The sequence below is a fragment of the Neovison vison genome, chromosome 3 (assembly GCF_020171115.1).
Source record: "Neovison vison isolate M4711 chromosome 3, ASM_NN_V1, whole genome shotgun sequence".
Lineage (NCBI taxonomy): Eukaryota > Metazoa > Chordata > Mammalia > Carnivora > Mustelidae > Neogale > Neogale vison.
Window position 1 is genome coordinate 159,636,196 of NC_058093.1, and position 20,571 is coordinate 159,656,766.

Consider the following 20,571-nt stretch of genomic DNA (forward strand, 5'->3'; position numbering starts at 1 on the left):
AAAAAATTAAAAATAGAATTACCATATGATCCAGTAATTCCACTATGGGGTATGTACTAAAAGAAAATGAAAACACTAATTCAAAAAGATATATATACTCCTATGTTTACTGAAGCATGATTTACAATAGCCAAGATATGGAAGCAACCCATTGTCCTTCCACTGAAGAATGAGTAAAAAAGATGCACTGTGTGTACACACATACACACAGTGGAATATTAGTCATAAGAAAGAATGAGATCTTGCCATTTGTGGCAACATGGATGAAGCTAGAGGATACAATTCTAAGTGAAATAAGGTCAATCAGGGAAAGACATATACCATATGGTTTCACTCATTCTGTTTCAAATAAAATCTTTTAAAAAGTAAATAAATAAATTCAGGAATATAGAGTTTTTAACTTAACCACTTCTACCTTTTTTTTTTTTAAAGATTTTTATTTACTTATTTGTTAATAAGAGACACAGAGGGAGCAGAAGCAGTGGGAGCAGCAGCAGAGGGAGAGGGAGAAGCAGGCTCCCCACTAAGCAGGGATCCCGATGTAGGGCTTGATCCCAGGACCCTGGGATCATGATCTGAGCTGAAGGCAGATGCTTAACCTACTGAGCCACCCAAGTACCCTTCTTCTACCATTCTATCTTCTTTCTCCCACACACCAAGAATCCTAACCCTGAAGACCTCTAAGAATGACAAAGCTAGAACACACACACCAGTCTCAGAATAGCAATACAACATCAGCAGCAACAAGATCATTATGAACAGCTGATGGTGTGTGTGGTTTTTGTTCTTAGAGCAGATTTACTCAACATACACAGATCACAGTGTTTTAAAGCCACTGGGAATAACGAACTCTTCTCTGTTCAGTTCAGCCACCAGCGGGACACTCAATGAGGTGAGCACAGGTAGGAAAGAAGTCAAAGCTCAACAGCAACAGCAGGCAGGTTGAGGAACTCTGGGTCAGGGTGAGGAGTGGCAGGAGCATGGCCCTCTGATGGCACAATGAGTCCAGCCCAAGCGTAGCTGGGGATCTGAGTTAAAAAGAAGGGAGTAATCGAGGGTAAACAAGTTTTGTTTTGTTCATCTAAGGAACAGAGAGATATACAGATGGAAATTGCTAAAGACTGAAGACATAGGCATCTTCTAGAGGACTATCCAATTCACCTAGTCCATTCACCCCAAAGACCTGGCGATGAAATCCAGGGAGCTTGTATATAGCTAGACTCAGATGGATGCCCTGTAGTATCTTAAGTTCTATACCAGATATAGGGAACATCAGAGGTATTTGAAGGGACCGAGAGGAGTCACTTAGGGAGAGGTACCCTAGCAGGACGGGACAGCAGGAGATAAACTGAGAGACACAGAGAATGGGCGTGGGGTGGCAACATATTCTGGCATAGAATCAGTGGGTCCAAGGGCAAAGGTGCAGAAGAGTATGGCTTGCCCCTAGAAGGCAACTGTGAGTAGAATTTAGGATGCAGCCAAGGTCAAAGAAGTGGGCAGCAAAGGCCACATCCACAGGGCTTCCAGGTTATACTGAGAATTCCAGATGTAATCCAGAATGCTGCATGGAACCATCAGGAGAATAATTTCCTCAAACGTCTCTGGTAGGAAATTAAAGAACAGACTGAGATAGAGAACCAAAAGCTGGCAGTGCCCCAGGACAGCTGTTTGCAATTTTTCCAGAACTAACAGCCTGAAGGCAGACCCCAACCCCAAGTATCTCAGAGATGTGCAGCATGAGGGGGCGATGACACGGTAGGTTCCCAACCGTAACCGTCAGGAGAGCTGAGAGGAATCATGTCCAGAAATGCCCACCCTGAAAAGGGACTCTGCTCAGGGAGAAGGTGCGGGCGTGGTTGAACAAGTTTAAGGACCAGCAGCATGAAAATGTGCAGATGGCATGGATGGTTGACCTGTCTTTTTGCCAATCCCTTCTCAGGAAGACATCCACAAGGGGCACTGCTTCTCTGACACAACTATCACTGATGATGAAAGTTTTTTAAGAATGTGGCTAAGACAGGAGCTGAAGGGAAGTGGACCCTATATTCCCTAGGGTCCAAAACCATCACAGAAGGAGCAATGAGCCCATAGAGACACCAGCTCTTGCGAGTGCCATCCTGACTCTGCCAGGGCAGCAGCCTCTTTCTCCTCCCCTGGCTCACTCGCTCTCTCTCTCCTCTGCAGTCTCTCATAAGTGAGCAGCTTGGAGCTTGTCTGTACTCCCGTCCTAGGCTCCTGACTTCCTCAGGGCAGGGAAAGAGGAGAGGCTTAGGAGCAAAGGAAAAAACGGATCCTGAAAGTGGGACATACACATATGCACAAGGGACATGTCCTGAGCAGCATGGTTTGTAACAGAGCCAACACTGCGGATAAAGCAAACTGCCTGCCAACAGAAGAACGCACAGGGCTACTTGCGCTGTATTCATACCCGAGAACACCCAGAGCCACACCAGCCCATCGTGGCTACGCCTGGCCCACGTTATTAAACAAGCTGGAGTACGACACATGCAGCATGTCGTATGTGAAGTTAGCAGAAAAGAACACGGACACTTCACCACGGAATCTTCACCACCAGCACAGAAACACGCATGCATGTAACCATCAGCAGAGAGGGGGGGACCTGGGGCAGGAAAACGATGCTTGGAATGAGGGAGAAAACGAGACCTCAATTATATCCGTAGTAGGTTTTTCTTTGTAGAAGTCAGAGGTCAATATGGAAAAACGTGATTTGATCAAGTAGTCATTACTTCCTAATGTTTGAAATATTTGATATGGTAAAGATACTCTCACCGTGATATTTTGACCTCACCGACATTTTAATCCAAGGAAACTTCTCTTTCTGTAATCAGTAAGAGGTAGAAACATATCTGTATCTAATTCCATAAGCAATGCACAAACAGGACCTAAGAGCATGCTTTTCTTCTTTTTTACCTGAAATATCTGCTTCAGGGAGAAGAGGGCCCTTCTTAAATCTCGCCCACTGGAGTTGTACAGTTTCTCTGGAATAAAAAACATAACATATAGAATTAATTAAACTGACTCACGAACGGTAAAAACACAGGATGTGAACAATGAACGGACTTTCCACGGGGGAGGTGAGTAGACAGAAGCCATGAAAGGTAGAGCCCTCACGTCCGACAGTGCAGAGAACAGCCTGGGCTGCTGCAGGTGGCCGGAAGAGGGGGCGAGAGTGTTGTGGAGGACAAGGCCCCACGTGCACCCTCAGCCCCTCCCTCCCTCTCTCCAGACTTCCATTTCCAGATGCTTGTTGACCATTGCACTTAATGGCCAACTATATCCAGAAAATTAACCCAGCCAAGATGGAATGCACCCCTCCACCTCCCTCCTTCCTTGCTTCACAGCCCCTGACCCACCATGCTTTCTACAGCTGGGCTCAGCTTTGAGGCACCTCCTTTTCCCCAGGATCTAACTGTCACCTTAAGGGACCTAAGGACAGTGTAGTGGTTTTCAGGACTGGACTCCTTGGGGATGGCTCTGTAAATAGCCTTAGCTCTGGGTCTACCTGGGCTTTCACTCAGGTTTAAAGATGGGTCTGGCCCTGAGCAAGGCAGATGGAGGAATCCCGTATCGGTCTTCTCTGGCTCAAGACCCAGGCCAACTCCTACAACCCCCAGTGTTCTGTTAGTCACATTTAACATGTACCAATTAGGCCAGGTCTAAGGAATAAGGAGGTGACCTTGACCTAGGACCTATCCTCCAGAGGTCACAATGTGGCATGGAGACAAATGAACTTGCTAAAATTACTAGTTAGCCAGTGGAGTAGAGCTCCAGAGTGCTGAGGTCAGGAGGAAGCGAGAAACCAGTTATTCCAGTGTATGTAGAATGCCTGGGAGCATGGACTCTGCTCAGCTTCACACGACTCAAACTTGGCCCTGATCTAGGTGACTCAGGGGTCAGGTTAGGTTCCCAACAGCAGGTACCAGACTGACCCAATAAAAAAATCATCCAACATGTATTTCCTAAGCACCTGCCAGGAACTGTTCTAGGCAGCCGGTAGTGAAGAGTAGACTTAATAAACGCAAGGACTAAGCAATCAGAAAGCCTACATCTCAAAGCTGGTGTCACTCCCTACTTGCTACATAACCTTGAACAAAGTAGTTTATTTTTCTAAGACTCAGATCCCCTGTTTATAAAATAAGAACATGCAACAGCAGATTTAAAGGAAGACAGTTTTTGTGTTAAATCAAACACTGATACAGTACAGGGTGATGCCAAATTATTTAAAATGTTAAAGAATAAAACAGTCAAAAGCAGTATCATGCCGGAGGCCAACCTCTCTGAGCTTCAATTTCAGCATATGGCGGGCAATGCGTAGAACCACATTGCCTGCTTATGTCACAGACTTGAGTGGAAGGACACAGAACACATAGGTCTATAAGAGTTGGCAGAAGTCTGGCCATGAGAAGAATATGCCCGCTTGCACAGTAACTTTGGAAGGGAACAGGCTCCCACCTTTGATTTAAAAGGCTGTAGGGTAGGTGGGGCTCAGATCTGCATGGCAGTAGATGCCCCCCAAAGCCTCCCTACATACATCTTCACTCTTCCCATCCACTCTCCACCCAAGGCCAGAAGGGTTGGGAGAAAATGACCACCTGATGACATCACTGGTCCCATTTAAACCCTTCAATGGCTGCCCCTGCACTGAGAATGAAATCCAAAATCCTCTGCAAGACCTGTCAAGCCCTTGGTTATGCAGCCCCAGCTCCCTCATCACTATGTTGCAGACTCTCTGGTCTCATCCAGGCACTGGGCAGGTCAGGTTCCTCCAGACGCAAAACCTATGAAAACACCCAGTAAGGGATAGAGGCTAGATTGTGTCAGTTTGGGGGTCTAGGGAGTGGGTGGTGTCTGATCCCAAGAGCTTCTAAACAATATGCAGTCCATGATCACTTACTAACTATGAAGAGTTTTAAGACAGAATGCATCACCTTCCTAAAAACAAGCCTGAGAAAACTCCAGAGAAATTAGTCATCCCTAAAATAAACATCTTGTTTATCACAGACCCTAAGACATGAGGCCCAGATAACTTTCAAGCTGACCTCTAAAGCGTGTGCACAGCCTCAACATACACAAGTAATAAATAAGTGGAGTGGACGGCATCACCCTGGTCCCGAAGGTGATCACTCCATAGTTTCAGCAGCTAAATCTCTCTGACTTCTCAAATTCTGAGGACAGAAATTTTGATTGTTGCCAGAACCACTTCTAATAAATAAGAATAAATCAGATGCAAGCATGGGAATATATAAGCTCCCCAAAAGAGGAGCAGATTTATCCTATCCAGTAAGAACATCTGAAGAGAGTGTCAATTCCAAGTACCTCTTTATAAGGTAATAAGACATGCAGTAGACTTCTCTTGTGCATGCCCCACTAGATGACAAGCAGAAATAGGTCTTAAGTGAATTTACAACATCACAGAGTTAGTTACTGATGATGTGTCCTGGCTTCCAATTCATGTGAATGAAAATTATGGTTAATTGTGTTCAGATTGTTAAGGTTTCTGTACTTGGTATTATACTCAAAATCAGGTTTTTTTAAAAGTTTAGTTGAGAATGACAATATTTTGTTGAGAATTTTTTACATGTATATTCATGAGGAATATTCATGATCTGTAGTTTTGTTTCCTTCTAAAGGCTTTAATGTTGAAGCAATATTGACTCTCATGAGTTGGGAGTATTCCCTCCTCTTCTACTTTCAGAACAAGTCTATGTAGACTTGATATTACGCATTCCTTAAGTGTTTCGCAGAATTCTACAGTGAAGCCACCTGGGGCAGAGGGAGGCAGGGAGGAGTTCTCTGTATTAAACTCTGTTTTAAACTATGAATTCAGTTTCTTCAATTACTATAGAGCTATTCTGATTATTTCTTCTTGAATGAGCTTTGATAGTTTGCATCTTTTAAGGAATTTTTCCAAATTATACATTTAATTTGTTAAGTGCATGGGCATAAAGTTGTCATCATATTCCCTATTACCCTTTTATTGACTACAGCAATCTCCTCTCCTATCCTTATTATTGGTAATCTCTCTGTTGCTTTTCTCCACTTAGTCTGGCTAGAGGTATATCCATTTTATCGAACTTTTCAAAGAAGCAGCTTTTGATTTCATTGTTCTTCCTCTTTCTTTTCTGGCTTAATCATGTTCTTCTTTCTGCTTGCTTTTGGCCTATTTTGCTCTTTTTCCTACTTTCTTAAGGTGGAAATTCAATAACAATTGATCTGAAACCTTTCTTCTTTTCTAAGTAGGTAAGGCTATAAATATCTCCCTAACTGCTGCTTTGGCTGCATTCTGCACAGTTTGCTATTTTGTGTTTTTATTTTCATTCAATTGGAAATGAAGTGAATGCTGAACATTTCTTTCCAGTCAAAAGCGAATAAGTCCTGTGGTGGGGTTTTTGTTTGTTTGTTTGTTTTGGACCTGTGGTTTTTTTTAGAAGTATACTGTTTAAGTTCCAATTATTTGGGATTTTTTCACATATCTGTTACCAATTTCTAGTTTCATTTCTTTATGATGAGAACATAATCTTATAGGATATCAATTATTTTAAATTTATTAATGCTTATTTTATGGCCCAGAATATGGTTTATCATGGTGAACGTCTCACATACACTTGAAAAGAACAGACTATTCTAGAAATATCCACTAGGCCAAACTGAATGGTAGTGTTGTTCAGGTGTTCTATATTTTCATGAGCTTCTGTACATCACTGAGAAAGGAGTGTTGAGATTACCAACCATGACAGTGGATTTTTCCATTGTTTCTTGCATCTGTATGAGTATTTGCTTTAGGAACACTTTGCCTCTCTCTTGTTATGGGCACTCACATTTAGGATTGCTACAGCTTCTAAGTTAATTAATCTTTTATTATATAATGTCTTTCTTCATCTCTGGCAATATTTCTTGTTTAGAGTCTATATTTTTAATATTAACATGATCACTTTGGCTAGTATTTGCATAGTTTCTGATAGTTAGAGTTGCAACTTGTTTTTATCCAGTCTCACAATCTCTATCTTTTAATTGATGTGCATTCACCATATTTTTAACCTCTACAACATCACCTTTGATGAGAAACATCCTTGTACAAATGCCAAAAATATCTTTGAGTGGTGCCAAAACACTCTCCCCCTCCTTTTTTTTTTTTTTTTTTTTTGCCAAGTCTCTTTTAATTAGAACAAAAAGATTTTTTTTTTTTAATTTTGCTGTGGGTTTTTTTTTTTTTTTTTTTTTGGAGAAAGTGGTGGGGAATGAGGGGGAGAGAGAGGGGGAAAGAGTATACTAAGCAGACTCCATGACCAGGATGGAGACCAGTTTGGGGCTCAATCTCACATCCCTGAGATCATGACCTGAACCAAAACCAAGAGCCAGAAGCTTAACTGACTGAGCCACACAGGCACCCCTATAATTTCTATTTGAAAAGCACTATTTCAATCGCCCTTAATTTAAAAAACTGTTTATAGTCATTCATTTAAATAATTATTCCAACAAATCTGAATAACAAAATAGTAATGTTCCCAAATAATTCTTTTATGCAAAACAATTATCACTACAAACTTCAGAGACAGATTCACATCTGTCACTGTGACTTTTTACTATCAAACACAGAAGATCAGCTGTCCTGTTTAAGGATATTACGTATTTTGGCTTAAATGTCCTTTAAAAGGCAAAGTGTTTTAATTCTGTATGTTAAAAGAACTAGGTGAGGGCTAGATCAGAAATCTTTCCAATCTGGCACCTGTTAAGTTATAGTTTGCTTAATTTAAACCCTTTGTAAAAGCAGTTAGCAGTGAAGCTTCACTTTTATGGACCAAGATATCCTCTCCCACAGTACTAGAAACCATTTTTCTCCCCTACACAATCAATGTTTTTAAGAATGTCATGCATTGGTCTCTGTAACATATGAAAGCAACATTGAAATCATCACCATTGGTTGAAATAAAAATGACCACGTTTTTATTCAAAGAGCTATTACTCTAAAGTAATAGTTTTAATTACTATTAATAGTAATTAATAAACATTAATTAATAAAAAATTAATTATTTTAAAGGTTTGATTTATTTTTGAGAAAGTAGCAGTCAGGGGCAAGAGACAGGACAGAGCAAGGAGAGAGAGAAACTCAAACACACTCTTCGATGAGCACAGAGCCCAAGGACACAATCCCAGGAGCACAATCCCAGGACACTGAGATCATGACCTGAGCTGAAAGCAAGAGTCGGATGCACAGCAAACTGAGCCACACAGATGTCCCTACAGAACTGCCTTTATTGTAAGATCACTGATACTATCTTTTTTAACCAAAATCATGGTATGCAATGAAACCACAGTGCTTAACTAAAACTCAAAATTGCCATTTTTAAAACATAATGGTACCAATAGTCTCTAGACCCAACCTGACCTGTTCTGTTGGTTCTTCACATACATTTTAGGAGACACCACTGTTCACCTAGAGGACAAAAAGGATTAGGAACCAAGCACGTTTGTAAATGACATAGATGCATACGTTGGAGATATTCCAAGTTCGGTTCCAGACCTATAGAATAAAGTAAATATCACAATAATGCAAGTCAAATGCACTTTTTGGTTTCCCAGTGCATATGAAAGTTCTGTTGACGCTACTGTAATCTAGTGCATGCACAACATTAAGTCTTTAAAAAAGTGCACGTATCTTAATTTAAAAATTCTTTATTGAAAAAAAAATGCCAACCACCCAAGCTTTCAACAAGTAGTAATCTCTGATTGCAAATCACCATAACAAATAATGAAGTTTGAAATATTGTGAGAATTACCAGAATATGACAGGGACACCAAGTAAGCAAATGCTGTTGGGAAAAATGGCACCAACACACTTGCTTGATGCAGGTAAAACTTCACTTTGTCATAAAACTTCACTTTGTAAAAAATGTAATATCTGAAAGCACAATCAAGTGCAATAACATGAGCTCAGCTGGTATAATCTGTCGTTGTGGGAGGCATGGTTCCCGCTGGCAGAAGGGAAGAGTGGACATTTCATCACATCAGCTATCATGCCCACACCAGTGACTACTGATAGCCTTTGGTGTCCTTCATGAGCAGCCTCCACAGGCCAAAGGAGAAGCACTGCTTCCCACAGCCCAAGCCCCGGCTTCCTTGATACAGAGCTAACCATGTCTTGGGAGGTGTAGTCTGGAGCTTTCACTGCTGGGGACAATAGGACTCAAGAAATGGAGTGTTCTATCTGTAGCACATCCAGGCCTCACCATACAGAAAGTCAGACTCACTATGGTTGTGCAGGCCTCCCCTTCAGTGTAGATGAGACTATCAAGGGCTTCCCCTAGAACAGGGCTAGCTTGGCAGCTTCCTGAGGGGATGCTGGACATGGCTCTTGGATGCATTCCCTGTTCAACATTAATCACTTCTCCTTTAGAAGCAGCCCATCTATGCAGAGCTCAGGTGTGATTCTCAGCCCCGGGTTACAGTACATGGAAGGCTTCCTCAGGGAAGGATGACTGAGCCCCACAGAGCTCCCTTGTTCTGCCGCAGTATCTGCAGCCTCTGCTTTCTGTGTGGTTCTACACGTGTGCAGATCCAGGTGCACACTGGGCTTTAGACTATGGGTGATGCGACAGAGCGTGGGGTCCTCTGATTCTCCAAATACACCGAATACATTGTGCAGTCTCTTCTCATGGGTCCTGAGTCCCAAGAGAGGGAATTCCATATTGCCCCTATTGCCTGAAAATGAGGCAATGCAGAAGAAAAAAGGCATCAAATGCAGAGCAGGGAGAGAGGTCCAGAGCCCACCCTATGCTAGCAGGAGGGCAGTTCCAGAGTCTTCTCCTATATGCAAAAGAATTCAGAGCGACTCTCCCTTTTCCTCTTTGTCCACCTACACTGTAAACACGTGCTGAGGAACACACAGCCTCTACTGGAGAGACGGTACAGAAGACGATGGCTCTCGCTGTGCCAGACTCTGTATAAGAGTCCTGAGTCAGCACCTTGGAGTAAGGTGGCAACATGACTAAGCAGGGAAATGTGGGGCCCTTCCTGGCAAAACAAAACAAAAACAAAAACAAAAAAACCCACAGCATCTCAACTCAAAGCTGAATCCTGTATGTAAAGGACTGGGCTGGGCTCCGGCTGGGATCCAGGAGATTTGCCATTCTCCCCAAGCCTGGAGATGGCCAGGTGGGAGGTGTGCAAAGAGAAACGCGCCTCCCTCCAGCACTGCCCCAAGGTTGGGACAGTAGCTGTTGAGAGCTCAGAGAGCAGAAGGTCCGAGGGAAGATGCAGTGCCAGTTCCAGCCGCTGGGGGAGCTATGGGGCCAATTGATTCCTACTGAGGTCAAGCACAGCCCGTGATTGGCCAATAAATCAAAGTATTTATATGTTTTCCCACCTCCTTCCAAACTGAATCTACCCAGGGCACAGTCAGATGTATAGCACTAGTCTTTGAGGAAAAGGCCATCAGGAGCCTACATTTGGTGGGGAAAGGAGGAAGGACCAGAACATCATTTGTTAAAAAGTCTTTATAACTGCCCCCGTCTTTTCTCTCCATGGTTCTTGCCTTTTAAAACGAAACATGTTCTTTTAAGAGATACGATTAAGGTATTACACTTTAAACCAGTTTATAATGATGAACAGAGGGCAAATTAATTTAAGGCCATTAGGGGCCATTCCTGTTCTTTCACTGGAAAGGAAACTCGCATGGCCCGCCCACATGAACACTAAAAGGACAGCCACAGAGGTCCTGTGTTTCCTGCTAAGGACGCAGGGAAGAAAACCTAGTGTGGGGAAAGCAGACCTGTACATCAGAAGGAATCAGTGAGAACATGAGAACCAATTTACATTTAGTGAAAGAACGTGGCGGGGAGGAACATAGGGCATCTGTGAGTGTGCCAAGAAGTGCGGGAGTGAAAGATACATCGAGAACATCATGCTTCAGACCCATAAAATTCACTGACTTTAATGCTCATAATTTCAGCACACCCTCCTTTCACCCCGGGCCAAACCCATTAGCCAAGCTCTCTGTGCAAACACTCCGACCAGGACCCGGGAGACCCCTCTCTGCGCAGATGCAGCAAGAACTTTCCTCGAGCTGCCACAAAAGACACCACACTGAGGAGATTTAGTCACAGACAAAATGTGTGCACCTGCGTCTAAAACTCATTTGGCACCAGCTACAGAGAATGTGACCACCATGATTTTTCGGATGGAGCAGAGGGACAGGCACTCTCCTCTGACAGGCATTAGCTTCGAGACGTTTCCTCCTCAGACTCACCCGTCAGAGAGAGCTGGTGAAGAACAATTCTGCAATGGGACAGAAATCGCTGGCCAGGCTTAGGTTATGCTCCACTCCCCAGCCAGGAAGGCGGCGGCCCCCAGTTCCTGTCAGCACCGAGTCAAAGGAATTCCACTCTGGCCATTCTTCCCATGAATTCGAGTAAGCCGCCGACACACTGATGACCCGAAAGTACACCCCACTTCAATCTGCAACTGTTGTCTCATTATGACGTGTTGATATTTTAAAGAAAACCACCGAAGTGGCACTGGAGAAAATTTTTCAGTGAAAGCATGGCTTGGTCCAATTTTAGAAATCCTGCCTTCTCAGCAGTGTTTAAGTGCTTTGCGTGTCACAATTTCAAAGGTATATACAGGTCATCACAAATGTTAACATCAGAGGGTACAGGGACTAACTGTGCTCCCCCAGGAACATTCCATGGACCATGGGGGAAAAGCCTGATCTAACCCCGCCTCTTCAGCTTGCAGGTAAAGCAACTAAAACCAGAGTGTTACTGAGTTCGTGGCCCCAGCTCTGGAATTGTGGGTCTAAAGAAGTGGGGGAGAGGGACCAAAATTGGCTTGCAGAAATGGAAACTGGCTGTTACGTTCTGTTTGTACAATACAAAGAAAATGGGCCACAGAAACTCGCCCACATCTTAAGCACGACGTCCACGTCACCATGTTAATTCAGAGACAAATCACAAACGTACAAAAGCAAAGGCTCATGTTCTGGAGGTTGGCTCAGAGAAGTACCTGTGGGATGGTGGGGAATAGGGAATCATGAGGGCTCCCCCTGCCCCCCATTCATCAGGGGGCGGTCCATTCAGCCTGAGGATGAAGAAACTACATGCAAATGATGGAAAGGCCAGGAGTCCTGTGAGATCACCTTATTTAAACCCAAAGTCCCTTGGAGTACAATCGGTTTAAATATTTATGTCACATAATCCTTATACAAATCCCTGATTCTCTCCGAAGCAGATGTGGAGGAAGATCCGCTCAGACATCTGGAGTTGAGGGAGGGGGCAGACATGCCCCCAAGTCATGCCCAAGCTATGTGAGAAGGGGATGGAAACACAGAGGAAATGCCAAGGAAGGGCAGGTGACACCTGGGCACTTGGGGCTGGCAAGCAGAGATCTAGAAGAGGTTAACATGGAACAAACTTCGAGGGTAAGTAAAAATCAGCCACAGAGAGCAGCACAGTGCAGAGGGGAACCCGAGGACGAGAGAAGAGCAGGGGTGCCGCCTGGGTGCTGCTCCGGGAAGCAGCAGGTTCACTTTGGTATGGTTGGCACTTGGGCAAGAAGGTTGTGGCGGTGACAGCATGAGCCTGGGGGCACCGCGGAGTCCTCGCCTTCACGGTCTCACAAGGCCACAGAGTGAAGTTTCAACTCCGTGTCTCTCTTGGGCAGTGACAGAGGGTGTGGGAGGGATTTCAAGCAAGAAGGACTCTAATGACACAGGACTCCAGGAGACCCGACCAGCACGGCCAGCCAGGGCAGAGGAACTGGAACGGGACTGGGTAGAAGCAGAAAACCAAGTAAGTTCGCGACAGGAACAGTGGGGATGGTGACGAGGGGTGGACTGGGGAGTGACTGAAAGAGCTGAACATGGGGTGAAACGGGTGAAGGACCCCCAGAGCTCCATCTTTCTGGGCTTGTGGGGAAACCACTCCCTGGGACATGGGACACAATGGGTAATCACCACCAGTGAGCAGTGCCTCTGCCCTGGCGTGGACCCCCAAGACAGCTGAAGACTGTCCTCAGATCTCTGGTCAGAAGAGGCCACACGCTCCAGCCTGGAACACGGTTTTCCTGCTTCGTCCACCTCGCCCCTGCCTGTGTGCCCATCACCCCCTCCTGAAGACAGAGTCCTTCTCCTCCCAAACCCTCTGTGAACTCCTAGCATTCACCTCTATTCTAACACCTGTCACACAGGGCCCCCTTCAAGTGACAAAGGGCCTCCTGGCTGCTGTTGGCTAAGGAGGCAGCACCAGACTTCAAATCAGGCAACCACATGCTTGGTGGCTTGTTGGCCGTGGCCGTCCACCCGTGCCCCGCCCAGGTCCACACGCTTCCTGGTTTGTCACCTTGGGAGTCATGGCGCCACCTCCTCATGGGCACTGAGGCAGGCAGCCCAGGCAGAGCCGGCGTCTCTGACTTCACTTGGAGGCAACTGTTTCTCCCTCTGAGTTTCGGGCAGCTGGGCAGCTTTGGGGCCCAGGGAAGCACACTTCTGTCTATTCCCATCTTCGCTTACACAGAAGCGTCCCCTGTCAGAGACAGACAGGCCGGATACGGTACGGCAGGCCATGTCATGGACAGGAACTCTGGGGAGAATTTCTCCTCAGGATCAAAGACGGGTAGAGACAGACAGGTCCGCAGAGACATCCAATTCCCCCACACCTCCCCTTGGAGAAGCTGGGGCCCTCGTCCAAACCACAGAACCCTTGCTCCTGTGCCCAGGGCCAGCGGCATTTTGACAGTGTCCCTCTAAAAAGGCTGTTGGCCTGGGGTGACCAGATGAGCATCGGAAAAGCAGCAAAAACACCGTGAGCCAGGCAGTGGTATGAAAAACATGGAACGGGGACCTGTTACTTCAGAACTCCTGGGTCTGTCTACACCTCTGCCTCTCGGTGTCCTGTAAATGGCTTGGCTCCCTGCTCTCCTGCCCTCCCCCTGTCCTCTCTTGCTCTAGTTCCTTCTCTCTTTGCTCTCTTCGCCCCTCCTTAGGAAACTGGAGAACTTCCAGATATTTTATTTACAGGCTTTTATCATTCCCTTTCTTTTAGAATTCAGCTAAAACATTTAGATGTATGTTTTTTCAAAATCACTTCTTTTTCTCTTTCTACTTCTCTTCTAATAACAACCCGGAATCCACAGCACTAAGTTGGTTTTGCTTCAGCTGAGGGGTTTTCTCCTCAGAGCTGGCTGCAGCATCACGGCCTCACTGGCCTGCAGCAAACACTGCTCGCCCCCTCCTGGGGTGGGAGGCAGAAGGGGAAGGCAGTTTGCCTCAACAAAGAAACCCAGCTCTGCTCTTCTGGAAGCATCCAGAGTCCCAGATGGAGAGACCATCTCTCTCCATCTGGGATCAAGCCCAACTCTACTTTCCCTCCAGGGAGAAAACTTAGCAAAGAACCATCCTGATCCAAGGGCCAGAAACCATGTATGCACCCCACAAGCCCCTGAGCGCACACGTGAAAATACTCAGCCACCTTACCCAGGCCTGACTGTAGCCAGGACAGTCCTGGCCTTGGCCTCTGCAAAGTAGCTCCTCTTTCCCATCCTCTACTCACCAAACCCGCCACGCTTGGCCCCTGACCTCCTGTCCTGCCCACCCTTGGGGCACAGTGTCCACATCACCTGCCATCTCCTGCCCTCCCAGTTGGCAGGGTCCCGACCCTGCACTGCGCCCTGCTGTGGTTTGCCCTTAGCCTTCTGTGCTGTTTCGCCGTAACCTTGGGTAATACCACCATCTAGACTACTAAACTGATGTTGGCATTTCAGAAGATTTTTCTCTGTGCCTTGGTTCTCTTATGAGCAGCACACTTTGAGAGGTACACATCCCCCACATTTTGAAGAACACAATAATGTTGGTAAAGCATCAGGCACATTTTAGTGCTCAGTAAAAACCACTTTTCCTTCTCTCTCCAACCCGAAAGGCTTCAATGGCGTTTCTAAAAAATACCCAAGACTTCCTATAGTGAATAGGCAAGGCTTTCACAGGGCTGACCAGGCCCCTCCTGTCATCCGTCAGGTCCTTCTGTGTGCTGAGAAGGTTGCCTGAGCTCAGACAGCCCTGGCTGGCCCTGGGGATGCCCCTCGAACCATGACCACTGCCCCAAAGAAACAGCCTCTTCCTTCCTGGGGTCAATGGCTCTTGACAGGGAAAACACTCACCATCCCTGCCCTAAACATTCTGAGGAAAAGAAGTAAATGTCTAATCCCCAGAGAAAAGATAAGGATCATTAGCTGGGGTCAAAAGGGAACAATCTGGCATCAATCATGTCACAGAGCAGAGTGGCAAAACCCCACAGTTCACCTGACCCACCCCCTGGGGCCGGGCTCTTCCCTTAAGCCTTCTTCAAGATGGAAGCAGCCATTAATCTATGGCAAGTGTGCTAATACAAACAAAACTGCACCAATGTTTGGGTTGTTTCTGGTTTTTATTTTTATTTATTTATTTTTTACAACAACCCTCCTGTTAAGAGTTTATTCTCTAACCAAGGAGTGAGGACTGGGAGGACCATAGCGTTTTTACCGTTAAGTGCCTCAAACCTTTAATATCGGTTTTGTCCTATAAAAAACTCACATCTGAACTGAAGGTCTCTACACATCAAAAGGACAAACCACATCTCAATCCTTCCTAACCTCCTGACACTTTCCCTCTGTGCTTATTTCCAGGCTGTGCCAAGGAGGGCTAAGCCAAGGATCCATAAATGACCCAAGCGTCCCATTTCATCCCCTCTGCGGGAACAGCTGGGAGAGTGAGATAGAGCGGAGACCATAATCAGGAAGCGTCGTGCCTACAGCTTCAAGTTTTGGGCAGACTTCCATTGCAGAGGACCAGAAAAACCTAGTGACTGAAGCCTCACGGGATTCCGTCTTTCTAACCCTAATATTTCATCAGTGGTTCCTAAAGAAATTGACTATTTGCCTAGCCGTAACTTCCCCTTGGGAACACGGAGCTCCAGAGGGACATCACACAGGAAACAATGGCTGTGGCCTCTGAGCTGCTCTCAGCCTCAAAGATGCACAAAAGATGGTTCTCCAAGGAGGAACTGAGAGTTTAATAGGATGGATCTATCGACAGACAGGTTCAGTCTAATGTGGAAAGTGATGAAACACAGGAGGGCTTGCTGGGGGTGCAGGGGGTCCAGTAAACTTGGGGGTTCAGGCCAGAAGCCTAAGATGTCAGGCAAATTCTGGGGTCAGAGTTATCCAGGTGAATAAAGGCAGGCATAGATGAGAGCACTGATGTGACAAACCCCAAGAAGTGAGAGACCTGGGTTTCTAGGTAACCTTTGGAGTCTTATGACATCATGGACAGGACCCAGGGATGGGCAGGATCATTTCTCTGGATCAGACACAGGCGGACTCCTGGACGAGTCCTCAGTCACACGGAAGGTTAATGGAGTAGCTTTTTATGATATTCTCCCAACCAACACCATGTCACCCATTATGCACCAGGCTTTGCGCTAAGTTTTACATTCAGTGGATGTGCATGGGGTCTTACCACAGTGGTGCCATCTGTGGGAAAACGAAAGCACTCCAGCAGTTTTTTCCCCACCAGTCCACTGAGCCCCACTTCTCACATCTGGCTGACTCTGCCTTCCTTTCCCTCTAGGGTCTTTGCCTCCAGCGGATCCACCCTGGGTTCCACCTGCTCCACCTGAGTCAGTGCAAAAAGAAGAAGTATCAGGGCAGCCCGGGGATTGGCCAGGACTGGTGGGGAGCGGGGGCTGGGTGCAGCTAGAGTAGACCACCCATGGGCTGTGATCGGGTTGTGATCGAACCATGATTGGCTCCCGAGGTCGGCCTCTCACTGCCCCGGTACCCTCACCATCATGCCACACTGGAGGCTGAGTCAAAGGAGCCTTTAAAAGAAAGAGTCAGGGGGCGCCTGGGTGGCTCAGGAGGTTAAAGCCTCTGCCTTCGGCTCAGGTCATGATCCCAGGGTTCTGGGATCGAGCCCCACATCGGGCTCTCTGCTCCGTGGGGAGCCTGCTTCCTCCTCTCTCTCTGCCTGCCTCTCTGCCTACTTGTGATCGCTGTCTGTTGAATAAACAAATAAAATCTAAAAAAAAAAAAAAAAAAAAGAAAGAGTCAGAACCACAGACCACTGACAAAGGAGGCCAAGCAAAAGGGCACGTTCTTCTCACCCCATGAGCTGTCCTCACATCACTGTGAAGTGGGCAGACCTACCCCTGGTTGGGTTACCTCAGACAGGGAAAGTAAGCAGACTTCTGAATGGTACAGGACAAAAGGTGGGGCATGCTGGCGGTGAAGGGGACCCCAGAGGGCCTTCACAAGAGATGAAGTTCTCTTTGACTCAAGGTCATCTACCACCCCCCACCCCCTAATGCCCAAGCGCCACACATACTCCCTCAGGCACAGAGGGCAGCCTGCGTGCCCTCCCAAGGGCAGACCAATTTCTGGGAGTAGGAACTCGAGTGATCCCAGAGCACAGGGCTGGCTCAGCCGCACCGTCTGCGTGAACCATTATCTTGGTGGCAACCGCCAAGGGCGGGCGGCACTTTGAGTGACAAAATCGAGAATGGGAAGTTGGCAAGGGCGGCTCGTTATGGCGGCCCCCAGTGGGTTCTCCCTTGGGCTCAGCCCTAACTCCACACAGACCAGAGCCACAGGCATGGAAAATGTCCTCAGTAATCTTTGTGGTCGGACAGCAGGGCCCCAGCCGTCACCACACCCCCTGAGGAGCTGGAGCTCTTTCCTCAGGAGAGAGACATGAATACCCGTCATTATACCACACTTAGAGTCTCCCTCAAACACTGACTGCAGATAAAGGTGCCATTAGAACAAAACCAAGCACCCAAACTCTTGCTTTGCCTTGCAAAGAAGCAGAGACTTGTTTTGTTTTCTCCTAGCCTGGAAATTATGAGGTGGCCTGTTTCCTATATTCTCTTTGAGATCTAAGACTGTGAGATCTTAGCCATATTTCATCGGTTAATGCCTGTAGATATAGCACATCTAAATTTAAGCAAAGTCAGCCTGAAGTCAGGGAAACATTTTTAGCATCTCCATGAATTAAGCATTTAAAAAGCCCCCCAGAGGCCCCATCCAGTGGCATAGGTGGCATATGGCACAGGAGGGACAGAGAACCTTTACAGTCACCTTTAATGGCAAAGCAGATCATCCGAATTTCACACTACATGTTTTCTGGGACGTAGATTGAAAGAACTGGACAACTGAACAGAAAAAGGTCTTGAGGAATCAGCAACAAAAAGATCTTGAGGAATCAGCAGCCATGAGAGGCAGGGCGGCCCAGATTAGGGAAGACACCCCGGTGGAGACGGTCATGGGACAGGGTCTCCTTTACAACAGGCCGGAAGTAGAAGCACGTTAGCTTCCATCAACTCTTGCTGGAATGCACACAGAAACCTCCAAGGGAGGTGGTCAACGGTCAGGGTTCTGCAGATCGGAGGTCGGCCCAACTTTCTGCACATGTACCCACTCCCAGATCCCAGAATCACACTGGGAGAACCACTGATCTTGTGGCTTTGAGTTACCACCCGAGGACCCAGAAGGAGAGGCCACCCACCAAAGGAGACTACTTAGAATTTGAAGGAGTCCACAAAGCGTAACGACTACAGGTGCTTCTAATCCTGATACTTAAACCCAAGCCTCGGAGCTCATTAAGCAGCTTGGGAGAGGATAAAATACTTCACCCATCACGCAGCGTGTGGTCGTCAAGACAGGCCACTGGCTAGACAGACCAGGCTGGCACCTATATCCCTGACCTAGTCCTTCACCAGAAAAATTAGAGTAATATAAAAACCCACCCAGCACCTGTGAAAATACTTGGTAATATACTTTACTAGCATTATGACCTTTCCTCCTGGGAACAGAACAGGAGCCAGGGGAGGTAGAGGCCTCTGATACATACATGATTCTGAAATGCAAGAAATAGATGAACTCATCTGCAGCAGAACACCAGAAACTGACAAGCTAGAAAGGGTAAAGAGCATGTCTGAATGAACTGGCACCACTTGTCCTTCGCTTCCTCAGCTCAGAGACCCTGACCAGCTTGCTGAGAAGATCCCCGAGCTGAGCCCGATTCCACTGGGAGCTCTGTTCACATCCGGCAGCGCTGACCCAGATGGCTCCTGGCTCCCCGTGAGCCACGCCACCCAGCTGCCTGGTCCTGGGCTTGGGACATGCTAACAACAGTGGGTCACCTGCAGGGACCCAGCCTTCCAAATGGAAGTCACTACCTGGCAAAACCCTCAAATTCTTCTAATCCTTCTCTCCCAAAGCACAGTCAGGGGAGTCTGGGGGATGCATTAGCAGAGAGGCTCTGCCTCTCTTCCCAGCGTTCTGAGTTCATGCCTCTGTTCCTGGGGCATGAGTGCATCTGGCTGGCTCAGGGAACAGGCCATCTTGGCCCTTGGCTATCATTCTTACTGTAGACGAGTCATGCATTTTGAACCTGGAGGTATTCCACAATGTTGTCTCTTAATCTGTCTCCGATCGTGGAATATTCAGTTGTGTTCAAATCAACATTTACTAGACCTCATGAGGTAGGAAGGAAAGATTAAAAAGGTTTGCTCCCAATTTGCTTATAAACTAGTGTAAAAGCAATTCCACCAAGCACTGAACAGGATAAACTGAAAGTCTTTAGGTGACTGCTTCAGAGACCATAGCAGAGGGAACAGGAGGCTGTTCTGCACTAGCCTAGAGCCCTGCGGCCAGCCTTCCTGCTTCTCCCTCCTTCGCCCTCAGCCTCATCCGGCAAGGGCCTCCCTCCAGCCCTTTCTTATGACTGCCTTTCCACGCCCCTGGCCAAAGAAGCAATCTTCCCTCACCTGGGTCATGTAGTAGCATCCTGTCTGGTTGTCCTGCTTTTCCCCTCGTCCACATTTGATTCATGGCCTCACATCTTCAGACCTTTGAGAAAACATCCCCTTCTGGGTGAAATCTTCCCCGGCTACCTTATTTTAAATTGCCAACATGCACCCACATACACACAATTCAGAACCACTCCCCTATTGTTCTTCTCAACACATGCTGCCCTCTAATATTTTACTTACTTGCCTCACTTACTGTCTCCCCTATTGCAATGCAAGCTCTGCTGGACCAGAGATTTCTGCATGCTTTATGCACTGCTAGAGCCCCTGGACCGTAAACAGTGACTGACACATAATAGGTACAGAATACATTTTTGTGGAGTAAATGAAAGAATCAGTACCTTCCCTCCCCTCCCTCTTCCTCTGATCTTATGAATAGGGTATTTGAAGTCTGTTACCACCCCCTTCTTTTTTACAATCTCTGAGAGCTAGGAATAGCTTTCAGGATCTTTAAGTGTGAGACACACCCACCTGCTGCCTAATTCCTTAAAACTCCAACCCAGATCCTGATGCAAAATAGTGGCATGCTGCCTTCACATCATTGTTTGGAATTAAGGAAACATGAATTAATTTGTTCTCACTCTCACCGAGATCAATGGCAGGAGGTGCGTGTACAGAAAGCCTGCCTCTGGTTTGGTAGCATAGAGAATTCTCCTTTCCCGGGGAGGAAGGGAAAGAATTTTAAGATGCCGGCTGTCAGATAAAAATTCTTTTG

General features: G+C 46.6%; 1 protein-coding gene across 5 annotated transcripts in view; it reads right to left on the reverse strand.

The window, feature by feature from the left end:
- The window catches only part of FHOD3 (formin homology 2 domain containing 3), a 456,738-nt gene that overhangs the window by 259,052 nt on the left and 177,115 nt on the right, over positions 1-20,571 (reverse strand). For all 5 annotated transcript variants that reach the window (XM_044243141.1, XM_044243140.1, XM_044243139.1 and 2 more), the window contains exon 4: positions 2,932-2,999. In XM_044243141.1, the coding sequence (XP_044099076.1) occupies positions 2,932-2,999 (68 nt within the window). The remainder of the gene's footprint in view (positions 1-2,931; positions 3,000-20,571) is intronic.